Raw genomic sequence first — 21,682 nt, 5'->3', positions numbered from 1 at the left:
AAAAGAATACTCAGGCAGCTGTGGGGTGATTGAGATTGGAGGAGACTGGGTAGAAATCGAGGAATCCAGTTGGGAAGATTGTTGCTATATCCAGATGGGCAATGATGAAGACCTGGACCAGAGCACCAGGACCGGAGACAGAGATTATTTAAAGACTTATTTTGAGGTAAAAGCAGCAGAACTTTGAAACATATGAACGATGAAGATGAGAGAAGGGGAGGAATCTGGATGCCAGCTGGCGTTCGGCTTGGGTGATGGTGGAATGGGGACCACCCATCAATAGGGGGGATAGAGAAGAAGCTGGTTTCAGAAGGAAGAGGGAGTCCATGCTGGGAAAACTGATCTTAAAGTGACTGTGAGTCACTAGGGGGAGATATCTAACAGGCAGGGCCTAGCTAGCTGGTCTGGATTGGAATTCAGCAGGGATCTTAGGCTGGAGCAACACGTCAACAGCTTGTGGGTCCAGAAGCTGGAAGGCCTTTCCTTAGCGAGTGTAAGCGCGGGATTCATGGCTGTGTACAGACATCCGATGCAGAACGTCACGAGGAGAGATTAACATTAGGTGAATCAGCACGAGCACATGTGGGCTGCTTCTCTGCTGAAAGCATCATCTTACACAAATTACTTTGAATTGTTCCACTGCACGCTGCTACCGCTTCTAGCCCCTGCGTAGCATTTTATCAGCTGGTGGCTGAGGAATTGGAGGGAAAGAAAAGGAGAAATGAAGAATCCTTAGTGATGAGAAAACTGTCACTCAAATGCAAATGGACCCATCTTTGAAATTGTAATCTCATCAAGGTGGAGAAACAGCCATTTTGCAGGCCATTTCTTTGGAGAATGCTGATGCAGGAGGCTGCTTGGGCAGAGACTGGTGCCTTGGGGTCCCTGCCCCTCCTGCTTTCAAATTACAGCCTTTTATTCTGAATGGCCTCAGTTTCCACAGACCGCAGGCATCCAGGACAGTCAATCCACCTCAAGCCACCATTCCTTTAGGTTGAGTTCCTACTCTGGTGGGGGGGACGTGTGACCTGGCTTTAGAGGTGAGTGCTAGGGGAAAGGTTCCCCATTCTGCCTGTGCATCTCTGAAAGAAGTTCCCTAGACTCTCTGAGCCTCTGGTTCCAGATCTATGAAACAGAATCAACTATAACCTCACAAGGGTTAAATTAAATAATGTAAAGCACTTGAAAACCTCTGGGACATAACTGGTACTCAAAAGATCATTTTAAAAGATGCACTTGCACATTGAAGAAGCCCAGACAATCCCCCCTCTAAATGCATGGTGGTTTTAAAACATCAGCCCTGCAGAGTGGACTCTCCGCCTTTTCCTTGATGTTACTGAAATGTGTTTTGTTTTGTTTAACATCTTTATTGGAGTATAATTTCTTTACAATGGTGTGTTAGTTTCTGCTTTATAACAAAGTGAATCAGTTATACATAAACATATATCCCCATATCTCAAATGTTGAGCAGGGCAGGGCATTCTGGGATACAGAGTAGGGGGCCTTCCCTAAACGGCCAGACCCAGTCAGGGAAAGAACAGAATCTAAAACAGTACTCTGAGAAGAGCACAGGTCCCCTCAGTCTTCATTATTTATTAACTGCCTAGGGTATTAAGTGGACCTACTCAGCCTGAAAGTGTTTCTGATTTATATCTTCTGATTCCCAAAAGGGTTAGAAATAGCTTGCTTGCAAGAGAATGTAAAATACATTGAAAAAAACAGATAAATGTCTGAAAAGACTAAAATTCCACCAAAAATTAGAGGCTGGTTAGAATGCATGTGTCTTCTTTCATGATTCTTAAAGTGGACCCACAAAGTTGACCCTGAGCTTCCTGGTGGCCAAGGTGAAAATGAACACATATGGTCTTAGAAGTAAGATTTATAGTTCCCATGTAGAAATGTCATACTAATTCCTCAGGAACAGCAGGCCTTTCAGTTTGAAAGAAATTTCTCATGTCAGTCTTCTCAAAGGGGTCACTTTGGAATGTAGCGGACAACAATCTTAAAGCCATCCCTTTAGAACGTAACAGAAGATATCTCTGGGCTCCTTTTACAGCTTACATCATGTGGGGGTAAAGCACTAAAGCGCAGCTCCAAGGTGGGCAAGATACACTTGTATAACCCACAGCTTTCTGTGGGCTGTCTTCATCCAGGTATAAACCAAGAATGTTCTTTCAAAATCTTCCATTAATATAATTTCTCTCAGTTAGGATTTTTGATAAAAATTAGGTCATGGAATATTTGAGGCTGAGATGATATTCTCTGTCAAGGACCTAGAATGTGGGTCTACTGACTAAGTCTAGGCTGATACATTTAGTGATGCCAAGAACAGAAGCAGCTAATACCAGTGCAGTCTACTGCAAGACCGCTCACTGTGTTATGGCATATTTCCCTCCAATAGCAGTCAACAGACCTGGGGGTAGAATTCAGCCACAACAGTTCCGAGCTCAACAGTGGGTGCCTAGGAGGATGACACTAGGTACGGAATCTAGCTGCTCTGGGTTTGGATCCTGGCTGCACTGGCTGGAGCCTTTGGCAGGGTCATTCCCCTTTGTCAGTCTTTCTTTCCTCATCTTGTAAAACTGGAATGACACAATGAGTGAGCTGTCATCGGGTTATGATGAAGAGCAGATGAGACCATGTGTGTAAAAGGCCCTTGTACACAGCGACCTCCCGGCAAATATTTAACCACATAAGTGTGGCAGAGGCCTAACAGACAGGTGACAGAGACGACCGCAGGAAAGCTAGGTGGGGTTCTCTTCCATCCTGTTTTTTTTTTTTTAAAGAAGATGTTGGGGATAGGAGTTTATTAATTTTTTTTTTTTATTTTTGCTGTGTTGAGTCTTCGTTTCTGTGTGACGGCTTTCTCTAGTTGCGGCAAGCGGAGGCCACTCTTCAACGCGGTGCGCGGGCCTCTCACTATCGCGGCCTCTCTTGTTGCAGAGCACAGGCTCCAGACGCGCGGGCTCAGTAGTTGTGACTCACAGGCCCAGTTGCTCTGCGGCATGTGGGATCCTCCCAGACCAGGGCTCGAACCCATGTCCCCTGCATTAGCAGGCAGATTCTCAACAACTGCGCCACCAGGGAAGCCCTTCTATCCTGTTTTAAACATGAATACAGTTTTTTCCTTCTGGCAAGGAAAAATGTCATCTCAGATAGTAATCTCTCACTTTCAATTAAATTGTTCGTAATCTTTCTCCCTCACGTAATACAAAGCAACAACAGTTTCTAATCTCTTCTTTCATTCCAGGAACTGTCCCCTAGGCCACCTTCTGATGCCATCTGTGTGGCATCAGAAGGGAGCATGAAGGCACCTGATCTGTGATTAGCCAGACAGAAATAAAGGCTGGCGGGGATGGCTGTTTCAGGAGTCCTGACCCATAAAATAGAGGCCACGTAGAGGAGTCACTTGGGTGTCTCTGAAGGCAGCAGCAAAGGCAGAAAGAGTCTGGGATCTTTGAATGGCAGTTTGAAGCCACTTGTGTCTGAGTCCTACAGGATAAGCTCAAACATCAGCCAGGCATACACGGTGCCGTGGCATCTGGTCTTGCCTCTCCACCCCTCCGGCCTCATTGCCTGGGGCTCCCCCCTCATTGTCCTCCTTCCTTCCAGTCCCTTTCAACTTCCTCTGTGTCCATGAACTCACTCTGCTCCTTTGAATATGAGTGTCCCTGCCCCAACCTTGCAACCTCCTACTTGCCCTTAAGAAAAAACAAATGCGAATGCTACAGGCTCCGAAAAGGATTCTCCCCAATTTTCATGCACTTTCCACCAGCATGGGGAATAATTTGTGATCCCACTTATTTTATTCCAATTGTTTTCTCTGCTTTCACTATACTCCAGGCTTTTGGGGGCAGGAATCGAGTCTTGATCACTCTGTATCCCTAGCACAGCAGTTGGCGCCCAGCAAGTGTCCCAGAGCGATGTGCTGAAATGAGTAACTCTGAGGCTCTGAATGGATTCTGGGTGCCACAGCTCTTTTAAAAGGGATTGTCAAAGGCTGTAAGCTGTGACTGAAGGTCACTTGCCGATGCAGCTGGAGTCTGGGAAACAAGGGTCAGGCTGGGAGGGGAGCCCTTGCCTGGAAGACAAGACAGAGAGACCCCCAGGTAAGAATTCTTTACCTGATTGGGGCCGTGGAGTTCTCCAGTTTCCACCAGGCCTTAGGGGGGTTTAGGTAACGGCACCACAGCTCCCAGTCGAAGCCCTGAGCGGCCAGCGGGTACTCTTCTATCTCAAAGTTGTCGTATTTGATGTTGTCAAAGGATGGCGAGATGATCCGTTTCCGGTTCTCCTTAATGCGGGTGAGCACGGGTTCAGCCCTGGGCAGGGGAGAGGGAGAGAGGGGAAACTGGCACCTTCTAAAGCTCCTTCCCCCACAGAAGAAGGAAGGAACTCCTGGCCGTCTCCTCCAGGGGAGAGCTGCTCTGCCTCCTGGGAAAGAGTCCCTATTCCATCTCCCACCCCCATGCTTCCGGGCTAGCAAGAGGCCTGACCCCTCCTTCAGCATGTCCCAGGCTGAGCTGACAGATTCTTAGTGCCTCAGATCCCGGTGTCTGCTTGATTTCCTTTTTTCCATTAGAAAAAAAAGAAATCAAGACTTAAGAAAGAAGAAAGGAACAGATCTGAGGTTCCACGGGAAGCTTTCAACTTGGGCTTTGATTTTGCTAAAATGCAGCGCATCAACCAGGAGGAAAAGGCAGGTGAGGACGGCAGAGACACGGAGGTGAGAACAAACCTACTTCCACCCGTTGTGTGATGCTGCTTCGGTCCTTCCAGACATGCCACCCGCACCCCACGCGTCCCCACTGCCCAAGGAGAGGTGGGGGGGTCGGGCTTCCACGCAGCCCGGAACCCCTGGGGGCACGAGGCGAGTAAAATGTTTGCAGACAGGAATGATAAGCTTCTCATTAAAAATGCATTTGTTGCACAACTGTTTATCCAAATCAGCTTGAAATAGCAAGTGTCCCTCTCCTCTTCTGGCCATAAATCCAGTGAAAATGCTTTTTAAATAGTCACAAATGGCAAGCAGTGACTTCACCTATAAAAAATGGCTGCATTACAGCCTTAATTCGGGCCTGCTATGGAAAAGTATGCCTCCACCCAGTCCTGCTGTGTGCATGCTCGCTGCCCCTTCCTGCTAAAGGGCCCACCTCACCCCACTCCAGGGAGGCAGAGGGTGGCACCTGGAGTCTAGGGTGGGGGACAGCAGACCCCAGTGCCATCATGCATAGTGGTTACAGTGGTACCCTCGGCCATCCCCAGCACCTGGGACCCCCTAAGCCCAGGCTCTCTGCAAAGCCACACACAGTGGGCCATAGGACGCCCTCCAGCCTGCAGGGATGCTGGTGTCAGGTACCCTGTACCTGCCTGGCTGAAGCCACTGAGCAGCCCTGGACAGAGAAGGAAAGATTTTCTAGACCTAGTTTTACCAGTAGAAAGAATCTGAGGTTCTGTGCTACCTCTGGCCTGGCATCTGGGGGATCCCAGGGCACCTGTGACAACGTCAAGTCACCCTGGCTCCCTTTGCCCCCTCGGTCCTGTTCCTGTCTTTGGGGTTGGGCTTCTGCCTTGTGTCTGGTCCAGCTCTCCATTTCCCGGGGGTCGCATCCTGGTCCTTAGCTGGGCTGGAACTCTCACTTTGCCCTTAGCATTTACCCCTCTCTCCCATCACGTCTCCTAGAGGACCACACCAGCGTGAGTCACACCTGATGCCACCAACACTTGAGACACTGTGTGTTGACCTGTTGATCCCTGACCCTCCCCTACCTTGAAGGGCCAGCCCTGTGGCCTGGTCACCCGTACACCCAGATCTCTCCTCTCCCCCATCGTGACTGCGATCTCAGCAGGCTTTGCACCCATTTGAGCCACAGCCCCTGGAACACATTGGGACTCATCCTCCTCAGCTCCCGATGGGCACTTACCAGCCCACATTGAACTCCACATGGGCATCAAAGAGTGCCACTACGGGGGCAGTGGCGGCCCTCCAACCACTGACCCTGGAGCGGATAAGGCCTTCCTGCTTGCTGTGCCGCACGACCTTGATGAAGCCTGGCTTCTGGCCGTTCACCTTGTCCACATACTCTGACAGCTTCTCCTTCAGCTCCTCTGTGAGGGAGAAAATGCACCGTTAGCACACTGAGGGCTGGGGCAATCAACACATTCACACTCTCAGGGTGAGCTGACCCCCAGAGACAGGCAAGAGGAGCCAGTCCCTGCCCCAGGTCTTCCTTGGCATTTCCAAGCTCAGCTTTGAAGGGAAAAATAGAGGCAAAGGACCTGAACCAAGATGGCGGAGTAGAAGGACGTGCTCTCACTCCCTCTTGTGAGAACACCAGAATCACAACTAGCTGCTGGACAATCATCGACAGGAAGACACTGGAACTCACCAAAAAAGATACCCCAAAGACAAAGGAGAAGCCACAATGAGACGGTAGGAGGGGTGCAATCACAGTAAAATCGAATCCCATAACTGCTGGGTGGGTGACTCACAGACTTGCGAACACTTATACCACAGAAGTCCACCCACTACAGTGAAGGTTCTGAGCCCCACGTCAGGCTTCCCAACCTGGGGGTCCGGCAATGGGAGGAGGAATTCCTAGAGCATCAGACTTTGAAGCCTAGTGGGATTTGATGCAGGACTTCAACAGGACTGGAGGAAACAGAGATTCCACTCTTGGAGGGCACACACAAACTAGTGTGAGCATTAGGACCCAGGGGAAGGAGCAGTGACCCCAGGGGAGACTGAACCAGACCTACTTGCTAGTGTTGGAACGTCTCCTGCAGAGGCAGGGGGTGGCTGTGGCTCACCGTGCACACAAGGACACTGGCAGCAGAAGTTCTGGGAAGTACTCTGTGGCGTGAGCCCTCCCAGAGTCTGCCATGAGCCCCACCAAAGAGCCCGTAGGCTCCAGTGTTGGGTTGCCTCAAGCCAAACAACCAACAGGGAGGAAACTAAGCCCCACCATCAGCAGACGAGCGGATTAAAGTTTACTGAGCTCTGCCCACCAGAGCAACAGTCAGCTCTACCCACCACCAGTCCCTCCCATCAGGAAGCTTGCACACGCCTCTTAGATAGCCTCATCCACCAGAGGGCAGACAGCAGAAGCAAGAAGAACTACAATCCTGCAGCCTGTGGAACAAGAACCACATTCACAGAAAGATAGACAAGATGAAAAGACAGAGGGCTATGTACCAGATGAAGGAACAAGATAAAAACCCAGAAAAACAACTAAATGAAGTGGAGATAGGCAACCTTCCAGAAAAAGAATTCAGAATAATGATAGTGAAGATGATCCAGGACCTTGGAAAAAGAATGGAGGCAAAGATTGAGAAGATGCAAGAAATGTTTAACAAAGACCTAGAAGAATTAAGGAACAAACAAACAGAGACGAAGAATACAATAACTGAAATGAAAACTACACTAGAAGGAATCAATAGCAGAATAACTGAGGCAGAAGAACGGATAAGTGACTTGGAAGACAGAACGGTGGAATTCACTGCTACAGAACAGAATAAAGGAAAAAGAATGAAAAGAAATGAAGACAGCCTAAGAGACCTCTGGGACAACATTAAACGCAACAACATTCACATTACAGAGGTCCCAGAAGGAGAAGAGAGAGAGAGAGCACCTGAGAAAATATTTGAAGAGATTATAGTCGAAAACTTCCCTAACATGGGAAAGGAAATAGCCACCCAAGTCCAGGAAGTGCAGAGAGTCCCATACAGTATAAACCTAAGGAGAAACATGCCGAGACACATAGTAATCAAATTGGCAAAAATTAAAGACAGAGAAAAATTATAGAAAGCAGCAAGGGAAAGACAACAAATAACATACAAGGGAACTCCCATAAGGTTAACAGCTGATTTCTCAGCAGAAACTCTACAAGCCAGAAGGGAGTGGCATGATATACTTAAAGTGATGAAACGGAAGAAACTACAGCCAAGATTACTCTACCTGGCAAGGATCTCATTCAGATTCGATGGAGAAATCAAAAGCTTTACAGACAAGCAAAAGCTAAGAGAATTCAGCACCACCAAACCAGCTCTACAACAAATGCTAAAGGAACTTCTCTAAGTGGGAAACACAAGAGAATAAAAGGACCTACAAAAACAAACCGAAAAACAATTAAGAAAATGGTCATAGGAACATACATAGCAATAATTACCTTAAACGTGAATGGATTAAATGCTCAAACCAAAAGACACAGGCTTGCTGAATGGATACAAAAACAAGACCCATATATATGCTGTCTACAAGAGACCCACTTCAGACCTAGGGACACATACAGACTGAAAGCGAGGGGATGGAAAAAGATATTCCATGCAAATGGAAATCAGAAGAAAGCTGATACAAAATTAATGCACAGAAATCTCTGGCATTCCTATACACTAATGATGAAAACTCTGAAAGAGAAATTAAGGAAACACTCCCATTTACCATTGCAACAAAAAGAATAACATACCTAGGAATAAACCTACCTAGGGAGACAAAAGACCTGTATGCAGAAAACTATAAGACACTGATGAAAGAAATTAAAGGTGATACCAACAGATGGAGAGATATACCATGTTCTTGGATTGGAAGAATCAATATTGTGAAAATGACTATACTACCCAAAGCAATCTACAGATTCAATGCAATCCCTATCAAATTACCAATGGCATTTTTTACGGAACTAGAACAAAAAATCTTAAAATTTCTGTGGAGACACAGAAGACCCCGAATAGCCACAGCAGTCGTGAGGGGAAAAAACGGAGCTGGAGGAATCAGACTCCCTGACTTCAGAGTATACTACAAAGCTGCAGTAATCAAGACAATATGGTACTGGCACAAAAACAGAAAGATAGATCAATGGAACAAGATAGAAAGCCCAGAGGTAAACCCAAGCACCTATGGTCAACTAATCTATGACAAAGGAGGCAAGGATATACAATGGAAAAAGACAGTCTCTTCAATAAGTGGTGCTGGGAAAACTGGACAGCTACATGTAAAGGAATGAAATTAGAACACTCCCTAACACCATACACAAAAATAAACTCAAAATGGATTAGAGACCTAAATGTAAGACCGGACACTATAAAACTCTTAGAGGAAAACATTGGAAGGACACTGTTTGCCATAAATCACAGCAAGATCTTTTTTGATCCACCTCCTAGAGTAATGGAAATAAAAACAAAAATAAACAAATGGGACCTAATGAAACCTGAAAGCTTTTGCACAGCAAAGGAGACCATACATAAGACGAAAAGACAACCCTCAGAATGGGAGAAAATATTTGCAAACGAATCAATGGACAAAGGATTAATCTCCAAAATATATAAACAGCTCATGCAGTTCAATATTAAAAAAGCAAACAACCCAATCCAAAAATGGGCAGAAGACCTAAACAGACATTTCTCCAAAGAAGACATACAGATGGCCAAGAGGCACATGAAAAGCTGCTCAACATCACTAATTATTAGAGAAATGCAAATCAAAACTACAATGAGGTATCACCTCACACCAGTTAGAATGGGCATCATCAGAAAATCTACAAACAACAAATGCTGGAGAGGGTGTGGAGCAAAGGGAACCCTCTTGCACTGTTGGTGGGAATGTAAGTTGATACAGCCACTACGGAGAACAGTACGGAGGTTCCTTAAAAAACTAAAAATAGAATTACCATATGATCCAGCAATCCCACTACTGGGCATATACCCAGAGAAAACCATAATTCAAAAAGACACATGCACCCCAATGTTCATTGCAGCACTATTTACAATAGCCAGGTCATGGAAGCAACCTAAATGTCCATTGATAAAGCAGATGTGGTACATACATATAATGGAATATTACTCAGCCATAAAAAGAAACGAAAGTGGGTCATTCGTTGAGACGTGGATGGATCTAGAGACTGTCATACAGAGTGAAGTAAGTCAGAAAGAGAAAAACAAATATCGTATATTAACACATATATGTGGAACCTAGAAAAATGGTACAGATGAACCAGTTTGCAGGGCAGAAATTGAGACACAGATGTAGAGAACAAATGTATGGACACCAAGGGGGGAAAGCGGCAGCAGGTGGGGATGGTGGTGTGATGAATTGGGCGATTGGGATTGACATGTATACACTGATGTGTATAAAATTGATGACTAATAAGGACCTGCTGTATAAAAAAATAAATAAAATAAAATTCAAAAAAACCCAAAAAACAAAATCATAGCTGAGAACTTTCTAGATGTAAAAAAAAAAAAAAAAATAGAGGCAAAAACAGTATTTACTGAGTCCAGCAACACGAAGAGGGTCACGTGCCTCACACACAGTTAGAATGGGCATTTAATCTTCACAACAAGCCCCTGGGAAAACGCAGCTCAGAAGGGTTGATCAATGTGTCCAATGCCATGCAGCTTGTGAGTGGGAGTTCAGTTCAAGCCAGGTCTAATGAGCTCAAAAGCCCCTTTCTTCTCATCTATTGAGGGACTTCCTTCTTCCTCAGTGCTCTCCACCAGTCCTCCTCTAATCCCCTGAGAAAGCTCCATCTGCAAAGACCATAGCCCAGGACCCACTCCTCGCCTGGACATCACCTTTCCAGGAAGTGGATGACCAAGAGCTGTGTCTATGAAAGTGGCTGGCATTGGGTTGTTGCTGGCTGTCTCTGGGCCTGGCTAAGCATCTGATTCCCCTGCCTCTTCATAACTGTATATGGGGCCTGCAGCAGCAGAACAGGGCCTGAGTAGCCACATTCATTGTGTTTTCCTTAGCAGCTCAGGCAACACCCTATGTGCCCCCCTTCTCCCCAGATGATGGCCTGAGTGGGCCACATTCACCCACCTCCGACCACAGCACCTTCCCAGGACTTAATTTCCAATCGCCCCTCCCCCCATTTCCCAGCCTGCCCACTCCCAGGCCCTGGGACAGACCCACCTGGGCTGAGCCCTGCGTGTCCCTTGGTGCCCAGTCTGGGGCCTTGCCAGACAGGCAGCCCACTAGGAGTGAGAAAAGGGCATGAGGCAGCTGGCACAGGTCCTGGCACATGGTAGGTGCACCTCATGGCAGGAGCACAGTGTAGTAGAAAGAGGACAGCTTTCGGAGTCAACAACACTGCATTTTGGACTTCCCTGGTGGTGTAGTGGTTAAGAATCTGCCTGCCAACACAGGGGACATGGGTTCGAGCCCTGGTCCGGGAAGATCCCACATGCCGCAGAGCAACTATGCCCGTGCGCCACAACACCTGAGTCTGCGCTCTAGAGCCCGCGAGCCACAACTACAGAGCCCGCATGCCACAACTACTGAAGCCCGTGTTCCTAGAGCCCGTGCTCTGCAACAAGAGAAGCCACCGTAATGAGAACCCTGCACACCACAACGAAGAGTAGCTTCCGATCGCCGCAACTAGAGAAAGCCCACGTGCAGCAACGAAGACCCAATGCAGCCAAAAATAAATAAATTTATACCAAAAAAACACCCACCACAAACACTGCATTTTAATTCTGCTTTCCATGTATTATCATTGTGACCTGTTACTAGTTCTTGATGTCCATGGGGATGTTCAGACGCAGTGAATGTATTTTGCACGTGGGAAGGATACGAATTGGGGGGGATCGGAGAGTGGACTGTTATGGATTGAATTGTTTCCCCACAAAGGATATGCTGAATTCTAATAACCCCCAGACCTCAGAATACAACCTTATTTGGAAATAGAATCTTTACAGATTTAACCAAGTTAAGATAGGTCATTAGGTCCTAATCTAATACGATTGGTGTTCTTATAAAAGGGGGAGATTTGGACACAGAGACAGACATACACAGAAGTAAGACAGTGTGGAGAGACATAAAGAGAAGATGGCCATCTAGCAGCCAAGCCACATCTGAGGGTACCAGTAGCTGGGAGGGGCCTGGAGCAGATCCCTCCCTACCACCTTTAGCGGGAGCACCTTGATTTTGGACTTCTAGCCTCCAGGACTGTGAGGCAATAAATTTATGCTAAGTCACCCAGTCTGTGGTACTTTGTGCTTTGCAGCCCTAGGAAACTGACATGGTTGTTATGAGGATGAAATGGGATTGACATGTGTGAAAAGTGCATAGCACTTTCTCTCCTTTTCGTAGTTTCTACCATACTGGGAGTTGTAAGAGATGGGGGAGCTGACTGTCCCTAGAAATTGGGGGATCCATCTCTGGCTGACAAGGCCCTCTTCATAGGCTCTGGTCCAGGACCACCTCTTCCTGCTCTGCCCTGCCCCTAGGTCCAAAGTGTGCAAGAAGCGAGGCCACAGGGGCCAGGAGACACAAATGTGTGCAGTGGCCTCACGCCCAGGGAAGGCAATGGAGCGTGGAGCCGGAGTTGGTGCGCCTTCCTACAGATATTGATTTCAAGCCTTTTACCACGTGATGCTGGCCAAACAAATAAGTCTGGATGGGTGGGTAAGCTGTGGTCCCTAGGCTGCTTTGTGCACCACTGCTTGAGTTAATCATCAAGGAGATGAGGAGACTGTGAATCCGAGGGAAACATGCTGACAGGGAGGAAGGAAACTTCTGTGCTGGACAGCTACTACCTCGCTCTGTGACCTTGGGCAAGTTCCTGTAAATCCCAAGACCTCAGAGTCAGACAGGATTTGAAAGTTCATTTTGAACCAATTACCCATCTAAGGTTTGAATGCCCTCTGTGTATCCCGACGAGTGATCGTCCAGCCCCTGCGATGACGGAGAGCTCTGTGCAATCTATTCCAGCTATTAGATGTTCGTTTTTCTTTACCCTCCAAGTGCCACAGTCCCTCAACCTTCCACTCATTGGTCCAAGACTTATTTGGGGGCCATAGAAGGCAGATCAAGTCCCTTTTCCACTTGGCAACGCTTTAGAGCTGAAGACCATCCTTAAGACCTTGCTGAGAATTTCTCTAGGTCAAATGTCTTCAGTTCTTCCTTGTATTTCCTCCTTATCTCGTGAGTTCAAGTTCTTTTATCGTGTTGCACTTCTCCCTAAATATGTTAGTTTTTCTCTAACACTTTTAAATTATGAAGCTAGAAATTGGCCTGGTTTTTTTTTTGGAGTAAACTGAGCTATATAGAATAGAGGGAACTATTCACCTCCCTTAATCTAGCATCCATACACCCATCAATATCTTAATAGCTTAAGGTCACATTAACTCTGCCTACTTTTGACACAAATTGACCTTACTAGACACACACACTTAACAGATTCTTTTCACACGGTGCTGCTAAGTCAGGCCTCCTCCACCCCATCTCTTCATGGATGCTTGTGTGTGTGCATGCATGTACTCCTGTGCTCTGAGCCAAAACAGGATCTTTCATTTACTCCCCTTAAATCCAATCTTTTTAAAGATTTACAATGTTTCTCTAAAGTAAAAATGTTTTTCCCCTGATTCTGTTATCCAGTGTCTTTGTTATAGAGCCCTTCAGCTTTCAGAAGTGGTGTGCAGAAGTGGTGTGCACATGCCTTTTGCTGTCATTCAATTCACCCTTTTAAATAGCGTGACCCTTGTCTGAAGCTAGGTTCAGTGGGGGCTGTCAGGCGTTCTCATCCAGCTTGGAGAAAATTCAGCTGACTTTTGGGTCACCACCAACACGCAGTGCATCTCACTCTAGCCAATAAGAAAACGACCTCATGCTCTCCTGTTGGTGCCCCTGACTGGGGAGGCCTGGGGATGCCGCTGTCTCACAAATGGCAGGAAGTTGGCAGTACAGTGGTGTAGCTCAGCGTACCCCACGCTTACAAGGTCTTCGAGTGTGGCTGCCAGGAGGAAATGCTTACTGTTTCATCACTTCAAAGGTCCACTCTCCATATATCCTTTCTGAAATTTTAAGTAGAGCTCATAAAGCCTGATATTTGGGCTTTTGATGGTGGCCGTTAAGTGGTGAGTACACAGAACTTGGAATGAGAACAGGGCTAGTACCAAATGACCCCCCTCCCTGCCGCCGGGGAGGACAGACCTGTTCCCTGGTCTCCTTCCCCATCCCCCAGGTGAGAATCACTGCCCATGGGGACCACTGTTACTGAGGTGTTGATGGGACAGGGCTGTGGGTCATTGCCACCAAGTGATCTCCCACGAATCCCACCTCAATGAGTTCACATCCTGGGTGGCCGCTTTGCACACTGAATCTCAGCTGACCCTGGGACGACAGGATGCAGCTAGCGGGACCTGTGCAAATTCCAGGCCTAGGCTTTAGAAGCCCTTGCAGCTTCTGCTTTCACTCTCTTGCTACCCTAAGTAAGGCAGCTGGAGCCAGCCTCCTAGAGGATGAGTGGTCCAGGGAGTCCCCAGTCCTTTAGGCCACCCACTGAGGCCCTACACATGTGAGGCCATCTTGGCTCCTTCAACCACCAGTAGGTTGCAAACATATGAATGATATCCTAGCTGGCATCGTAGAACAGAGACAAGCTGCCCTTATTGCAGAGGCAGCCAGTGAGCCAGGGAATGGGTGTTGTTTTAAGCCATGAATTTCTGGGGTGGTTTGCTATACACAAAGTCTAGCCAAACAGGATCTATTGTCCTGGAACGGTGCTGGGGTTAAAATAAGATTGTGAACTCCTGACGCGCAGGAAGTGAAATCAGACGCAGAAGAGCCAGCTTAGAAGGTGGTAGCGAGAGATGAAAAGGCTTTGCTTCTCGTAGGAGCTGCCTGCCCCCTTGTACCTCTGAGCTCTGTTAATAGTGAACTAGAATAAAGTTTTCTGGTAGATCAGCCAGGAAAAAAAATTCTGTTCTCAGCCAGCTGCATCCCAAATATTAGCTACTGGTTAGAAGAGAGGGATTCACTTAGACTTAACCAAACAACTGCTATTAAAAAAAATTTTTAAGGCCTGAAATACCCTGGATAACACTGGCTCAGTCTTTGCAAAGTCCATTTACTTAATTAGATTTTCATGTTTTCCTTTAACTTTTGCCAGTTGCCAAAGCAAGAAAGAACTATATCAAAAGGACTTCTCCATTTGCTGGAAAAACATTGTGTAAGATATTTCCTATTGCATAGTATATATATGATAAATACCTCTCAGAATTTAGCTCAAGAAAAACGTATAAAGAACTTGTGGTTTTCTTTATACCTAAACACAAACACATAACCTGTCATATTTACCTTTTTGCCAAGGCTGCCAGGAAGCTCAGAGACCAATATAATGACAAACGACAGGGTTCTATCAGCAATTTTGCTTGTCTACTTCTGCTAAAGCTTTGATTTTCAAGCTCTAGTCTAAAAGCTGCATTGTCTTTTACCTTTTTTTTCCCCCTTTGGTAGCTACACTAAACTGTCTTTTGAAATATCTATAACTTTTAATAAAGTGTCTTGGTAAGAGCTGGACAAGAGTATAATTGTGGAAAGAAGGGGAAGGCTGTATTTCATGTTTGTTTTAATGTGTTGGGGAAAGTGGAGGTAGGGGTTCTGCCCTCTGTGACTTTGTCAAATTTAGAATCAATGGCAGAGCTGTAACTAGCCAATGTTGACAGAGAAATACAATTTGCACCCTGCATGGGGCCAGGTATCATCCTGCTTGTGTTGCTCCTCCAGTCATCTCCTGCTGCCCACAAATCCCTGCTCTGCTGACATCTGAACGACCTCTGTAAATCGGGGCTCCCGGAAGCCATGCTGATGAAACACCATTCTTCTCTTAGGAGGTCACAGGCCACTCCCCACCATCGCCAGGTGGTGCCTCCCCTCAGAGCCAGCTAAGTGCAAGCTGCTATTCTTCCCCCTTCAGACTTAGACGCCAAGTAAAAATGCAAAATTCACCAGCCTGGTCAAACAGAGCCCTTTCTTCCCTCCCTATATGTGCCCCTTGTACCCCTCCCATAAAAAGCAATGCGCTCTGTGGGGTTACCCTAAAAGAAACATAATGCAGGCTGAGCAGAAGTCTGGTAACAATGGCTGTTCATCTGATTTAAACACCTAATGAGATCCTCTTTATCTCTTGCATAAAGGAAAAAAAAAAAAGGATCAGGAAACTGACAGCCGATGGGGCTTCATTCTTTGCAAAGTGACTGCACAGGCATCCTTGTAAAACAGCCTGCTCAGCCGTGCCACGGAGAACCAGGTCCAGTCCCTCAACCTCTCAGTGATCGGATGATCATTTCCCATGTCTGCTCTAGGTTTGGGGGGAGTAGGAATGAAGGGAGAGGCCACCCATTCATTCGTTCAACAAACATTGAGCACGCACTCTGTACCAGGTACTGATCTAGCTGCTGTGCCTGTAGCTGTGAACAGGACAGGACTTATGGAGCGTTCCTACTACTGGATGTTTAAACGGCATGTGATGTACCCCACACAGAAAGGGGACTGGGTAGAGATGGGGGGAGAGAGAGCGAAACAAAGGGAGAGGGAGGGAAGGAGGAGGAAAAGGATGCAGGGAGACAGAATGGGGAACAGGGGCAAGAGAGGGGAGGTTTTGTGTTGGTTTTTTTTTTGCGGTACACGGGCCTCTCACTGTTGTGGCCTCTCCCATTGTGGAGCACAGGCTCCGGACACGCAGGCTCAGCGGCCATGGCTCACGGGCCCAGCCGCTCCGCAGCATGTGGGATCTTCCCGGACCAGGGCACGAACCCGTGTCCCCAGCATCAGCAGGTGGACTCTCAACCACTGCGCCACCAGGGAAGCCCGAGGGGGAGATGTTTGAAAAAGAATCTCAGGCACTGACTCAGTGCTCCCTGACACTGAGGGCTTGTAAATGACTGGGCCTCCTGGGCCTGAGAAGCAGTGCTTGGTGCAGTTGGTGGGAAGACAGAGGGGCACGAGCCGAAGTCAGAAGCTAGAAGACCTATATTCTGTTACTTTCCTAGCCCAGTGGTTCTCAACTGGGGGCGATTTTGCCACATTCTCATCCCTTGAGGGGATATCTGGCAATATCTGGAGACAGTTTTGATTGTCACAACTGGCACGGTGCTCCTGGGCATGTCTGCTGCTAAACATCCTACAATGCACAGCACAGACCGCCATGATCAAAAGTTATCCAGTTAAAAGCGTCAGCAGTGCCAAGAAACCCTGCAGAGCTCTTAGTTAATGGAGGTCCCATTCTGGAAATCTGAGCACGTATGAGTTTTCAGACTGGCAGCTCTGGGGCTGCATCTACTCAGAGACATATTTCTTTGGCTTGCAAGGCAATCCTGCTTGAAAACAACTGGCTGGAGCTGAGTAGGGGTTGCCCCTATAAAAGGATTCTGTAATAGGTATAAACTCCCTGTGAGATTCTGAGGGGCAGCCAAGCTTGGTAACAACTGAAATAAATGAAGATCGGCTTCGTAACAGGTGGGAAAGGAGTCTCCTCTAGAATTATGTGTAGTTTCAGCCCATAATAGAGACTCTGAGAAAGGCTCCCCCACTACCTGGCCAGATAGTTTTTCTCTTCATTCTCCCAAACTCATGGGCTCCATCTTGCTGCCCTCCATTGGAAGCCCTTCACTTAGCACTTGGTTTCTCTACGTGGCCATCTTTGGTTTGGACTGTCCCTTGTAGGTCCCCAGCTGTTCTCTGCGCAAGGCACTGCCTTTTGTCCCCTCTCCCCACGCCCCCATTTTCAGCCCTCCAGCTCTGCCTCTAGCTCAATGCTGTCCCCCAAAGCCCAGCCTGCATTCGAGTTGCCACCCCCTTCCTCCAGTTGCCTGGGAGGAGAGGGTAAACACCCCCGCTGAGAAGTGCTGATAATTGCTAGTCGCCAATGGTGCTAATTTGAAGATTAAAAGCACAGCACATTTCTGTTTATTCCTCTAAGAATGAATAGTAGCTGGTCCTCCTCAGATCAGAAGATTAACTGGCTTTCCTCTAAAGCCACTTAGGGCCACTGAAACACAAATGATGTGTCAACACACTTTAAAAGAGAGATTATTCATTAGGATGTAATGGTTGTCAAAACTAGCTGATCATCCACTCACTTGGGGATCAAAAAAATAAAACAGATGCCAGCCCACACCCACCGCCCTCCTGAAGAATCTGGAGGGCGACTGTGGACTCAGTTTGTCCTACTGATGAATGATGGTGAGCTGGGTTTGGACAGCTGTGACCCCAGAAGTATAGACCAGCCTGAGACCCCAGCCCAGGGGCAGCCTTGTTTTGTGGATTGCTCTTTCTTTAAGATCACTCCAGACAAGCTTTCAAACCCTGGGGAGTTTATAAATGCCTTCCAACCAGCTCCTTCTTCTGTCCCATATACTTAACAGTTGCACTTCTGGCCAGCCCCTTTTAATAGCTGCACTTCTTCAAAGTCAATTCATACTGAAGTAGATCTGGAATGAACCTAAAGAGTTCTCCTTACTCGGGACTTGGAGAAAGGCTCCCCCTAGGAGCTGCACAGATGGCATATACAGTACGGCTACAGGGTCCAGGCGGAGTGTCTTCCTGGGAAGACACAATCTTCCTGGGAAGTTCCAAGCATTAATTCAGCCATTCCAAGTTCCAGAATTATCACCTAACAGACCCAGCCATTTGTTTCTGGGAGTACTCTTTTGTGTCATAGCCAGCCGTTAGTGACCACCAAAACCCACATGAAATATGCACTCTTCATTTAGTGGGGTCTCCGAAGCCAGGCTCTCAACATCCACTAACACCTTCTTATCTGCTCCCAAATGACTTATTTTCCCAAAGATCCCATAACCTGCAACAAAATGGTCAGAACTGGTTTCTAAAGATGATTGTGGCAGATGATGTAAAAATGGTCCCTTGGACAGTCAGGGATGTGTGTCGGGTGCTAATCAAGGTTTAACATTCTCTCCCTCTCTCTCTCTCTCTCTCAACAAACAAAAACCTGATTTGTAACATTTGCCAATGTCTACAGTGTAAATGCCCTCCTACCATAGCTGATTTCAGGCTACTAACCGGATGCCACTGACTTCAAGTTGGGAAGAGATGTGCAGAGTTGGGAAAGGATGCGCATGATCAGCTGGCAACAGCCCAGGTCAGTCCCAGCACACGGGCTCTAGTAGCCAAGGCAGAAAGGCTGTGGTTCTGTGGGTGCTTCCCTTCACTTATTATATAATGGGTACTGTGCTCAGTGCCTTACATCTGTCCATCCCATTCTTTATTCATTCATTCAGCAATTACATATTAAGCACACATGAAGTACCGTACATTATTCTAGATTCTCATCATACTGAAATCTCACTACCACCCTACAAACAATGATAGCTAATGGGGATTTATTTGGTGCTTTATAGCTAATGGGGATTTATTTGGTGCTTACCATGTTCCAGGTACTGTTCCAAACCAGGTTTATATATGACTCATTCAATCCTCTCAACAACCATGATACTACTCAAGGTAGGCAGTATTATTATGCCCACTCCATAGATTAGGAAACCACAGCACAGAGGTGGAAGAATTCGGTCAGTTTCACAGAGCTAGAAGGGGTGGGGCTGGGATGCAAACCCAGGCACCCTGGCTTGAGTCCATGTCCTTAATCCCACATATTATTATCTCCAAATGACAAAGGAGAAAACTCGAGGATCAGACTTGAACTGACACGCCCAAAATGACACAGACGGTAAGGAATGAGCAGGGATTCAAACTCAGATCTGCCTGATTCTAAAGACTTTGCTATTTGTCCCTCTGTCCCACAGCCTGCCAAAGGAGCTACATGTCCCAGGCTTCAACAGCATCCTATGATCACAGATTCATTTATGGAGGAAAATGTCCTCTTTTTACAACTATGTAGGCTTAGAACCCAAGGGAAGGAATTAGACTGACAAACGCAGCTTCCTTTTAATGGGAGGGCCAATAGAGTATTTACACACAAAATCCAATTTCTCTGGGATACAAATCCTGGAGCAAGCAAGATCAATAAATGAGGGAGGAGGGCCTAAGTCTGGGTGCTTGCTACCTACCTTTGGATTCACAGTGCAATCATGCCCAGGGAATCCAATGTGGCGCCGGGGACATAAGGTTGCCTGAATCTGTCTTCAGCTCCAGGAAGCAACTTCTGAATGCTCATGCCCTCTTTGCTCCTGACACACCCAGACTTGTCCAAATCAGCACAGCCAGGAAGAGAACCCAGCTCTTCTTCCCCCAGGGCCAGAGTGCCAGGCTCTCTAGTCTACCCCGCTCTCTATTTATCCACTGTGAGTGATTCAGCAAATGAAAATGAGAAAAATAGACTAATAGAACTCAGTTGTCTTCACGGACTAAATGACCTTGGAAAGGGGCCAGCTTGCCTTTGCACTCCCTGGGGCCATGTGAGGAGGAAACCCCTGTAAAGTAAAGGTGGGAAGCAGCCCAGATGCTGTGAAATTGCTTGAAGGGCATAAAATACTCCTGCTGCTCTGATGGTTTTCAGCAGGAATCCCAAGACTTATTAAAAATACCATGATGAGTGATTAATGCCAGGTGTCCAGGCAGAGTAGACACTGCTCCAGCCCAGCTGCTCCAGCTCAGGAGTACTAGGTAGGTAAGCTCTCTGTGAGCTTCTAGGGAGGACGTGACCAAGAACTCAAAGCCTTGGAAATGCTGGACTCCAGCCTTTAACCACAGGTTAAATCTAAGCTAAGAACAGGCTCTCTTGGTGTCCCATAAGGCAAAGGTGATCCCAGGAAGGCCAGGCCTACGTGCCGGCACTGGGGAAGGACAGTTGCCATTAGCAGTTAAGTCACAGGCCAACCAGAATTTTGGTGCTAACTTCTAACTTATTCTGTGCAAGACTTGGAGAGGTTAAGAGTGTTGCCTAGCTCAGAAAATTCATGATCAAAATCTCATGAAGGAGAGCCCAAGACTTTATGAGTCCAGTATCTCTAGAGTCTGTGATTCTCAGATGCTAACGCCCATGATCCTGAGATCCTAGGAATCTAAGCTTCTGTAAATGCTTACAGTAACAGCTCTCCTATCCTCACCCCCACTCTGCATCCCCTGCCACTGTGTTGGCATACAGGGTCCCTTGCTTCTCAGCCTCCTCTGCCAGACTGGGCACAAGTCGTGTTCCCAAACACGCCAAGCTCAGTGGTGCCACAGTACCTTTGCACTAACTACTCCCGCTGCTTGGAACAGTCTTTCTGCCTCATCTGACCCAGCTCGGTTTTTTCAGAAAGCCTTCCCTCCCCTGCCTGTAGCTCTCCAACTGGAAGGAGAGCCTAGGGGAAAGGAGGGGATTTTTTTCTCCTTGGAAAACAGACACAGGGTGCTAGAAACACTGATGTGCTCCAGGCAACCAGTGAGGACTGACATCAGGCTTTAAGGTCCAAGTCCTGCTGGTGCAGCCCTGAGCATCCTCCAGGAGAAGAGCAAAGGCTCCTCCGGGCATTAAGTCAGCTCTGTACTTGTGCAAATCACTGCTGCTCAGGCTGTGTGACCGGCAGCCTCAGCCTGGCTGATTCACGACTCAGGAGACCCAGCGGGCTTCACACACATATTTACATCCCAGCCCGCTGTCGGTGCCTGTCAGATCAGGCGGTTTGATGCTCTTTTCCTCAGCTCCAGGACACCTTCAGGCAATCTATTCTCAAAGGGAAGGATCCCGTGAAGGGGTGGGTGACAAGGCAGAACCCAAGCGCTCTGCCCTTAGCCTTTAAGTTTTTATTTCTTTATTGAAAGAGCAGGGGCTCAGAGGAGAGGCAGACCTCAATTTAATCCCTAGCGTGGCCGTTTATCAGCTGTGTGACTTTGGGCATGTGACTTAACCTCTCTGAGCCTCAGTTTCCTCATCTTTGAGATGGGAATAATGTTATCTACCTCTCTGGTTGCTGTAGGGTTCTGTGAGGTAATGCCTGGCATGTT

General features: G+C 47.3%; 1 protein-coding gene across 4 annotated transcripts in view; it reads right to left on the bottom strand.

Moving 5' to 3' along the window:
• The window catches only part of GALNT18 (polypeptide N-acetylgalactosaminyltransferase 18), a 350,064-nt gene that overhangs the window by 102,826 nt on the left and 225,556 nt on the right, over window positions 1–21,682 (bottom strand). For all 4 annotated transcript variants that reach the window (XM_027115378.1, XM_027115380.1, XM_027115379.1 and 1 more), the window contains exons 4-5: window positions 5,925–6,108; window positions 4,125–4,322 (exon numbers count right to left, since the gene is read on the bottom strand). In XM_027115378.1, the coding sequence (XP_026971179.1) occupies window positions 4,125–4,322; window positions 5,925–6,108 (382 nt within the window). The remainder of the gene's footprint in view (window positions 1–4,124; window positions 4,323–5,924; window positions 6,109–21,682) is intronic.

The sequence above is a fragment of the Aethalodelphis obliquidens genome, unplaced genomic scaffold (assembly GCF_003676395.1).
Source record: "Aethalodelphis obliquidens isolate GAN/ISIS:26980383/991018 unplaced genomic scaffold, ASM367639v1 scaffold14, whole genome shotgun sequence".
Taxonomy (NCBI): domain Eukaryota; kingdom Metazoa; phylum Chordata; class Mammalia; order Artiodactyla; family Delphinidae; genus Aethalodelphis; species Aethalodelphis obliquidens.
The sequence above is the reverse complement of the archived record's forward strand: the minus strand, read 5'-3'. Positions and strand labels throughout refer to the sequence as shown.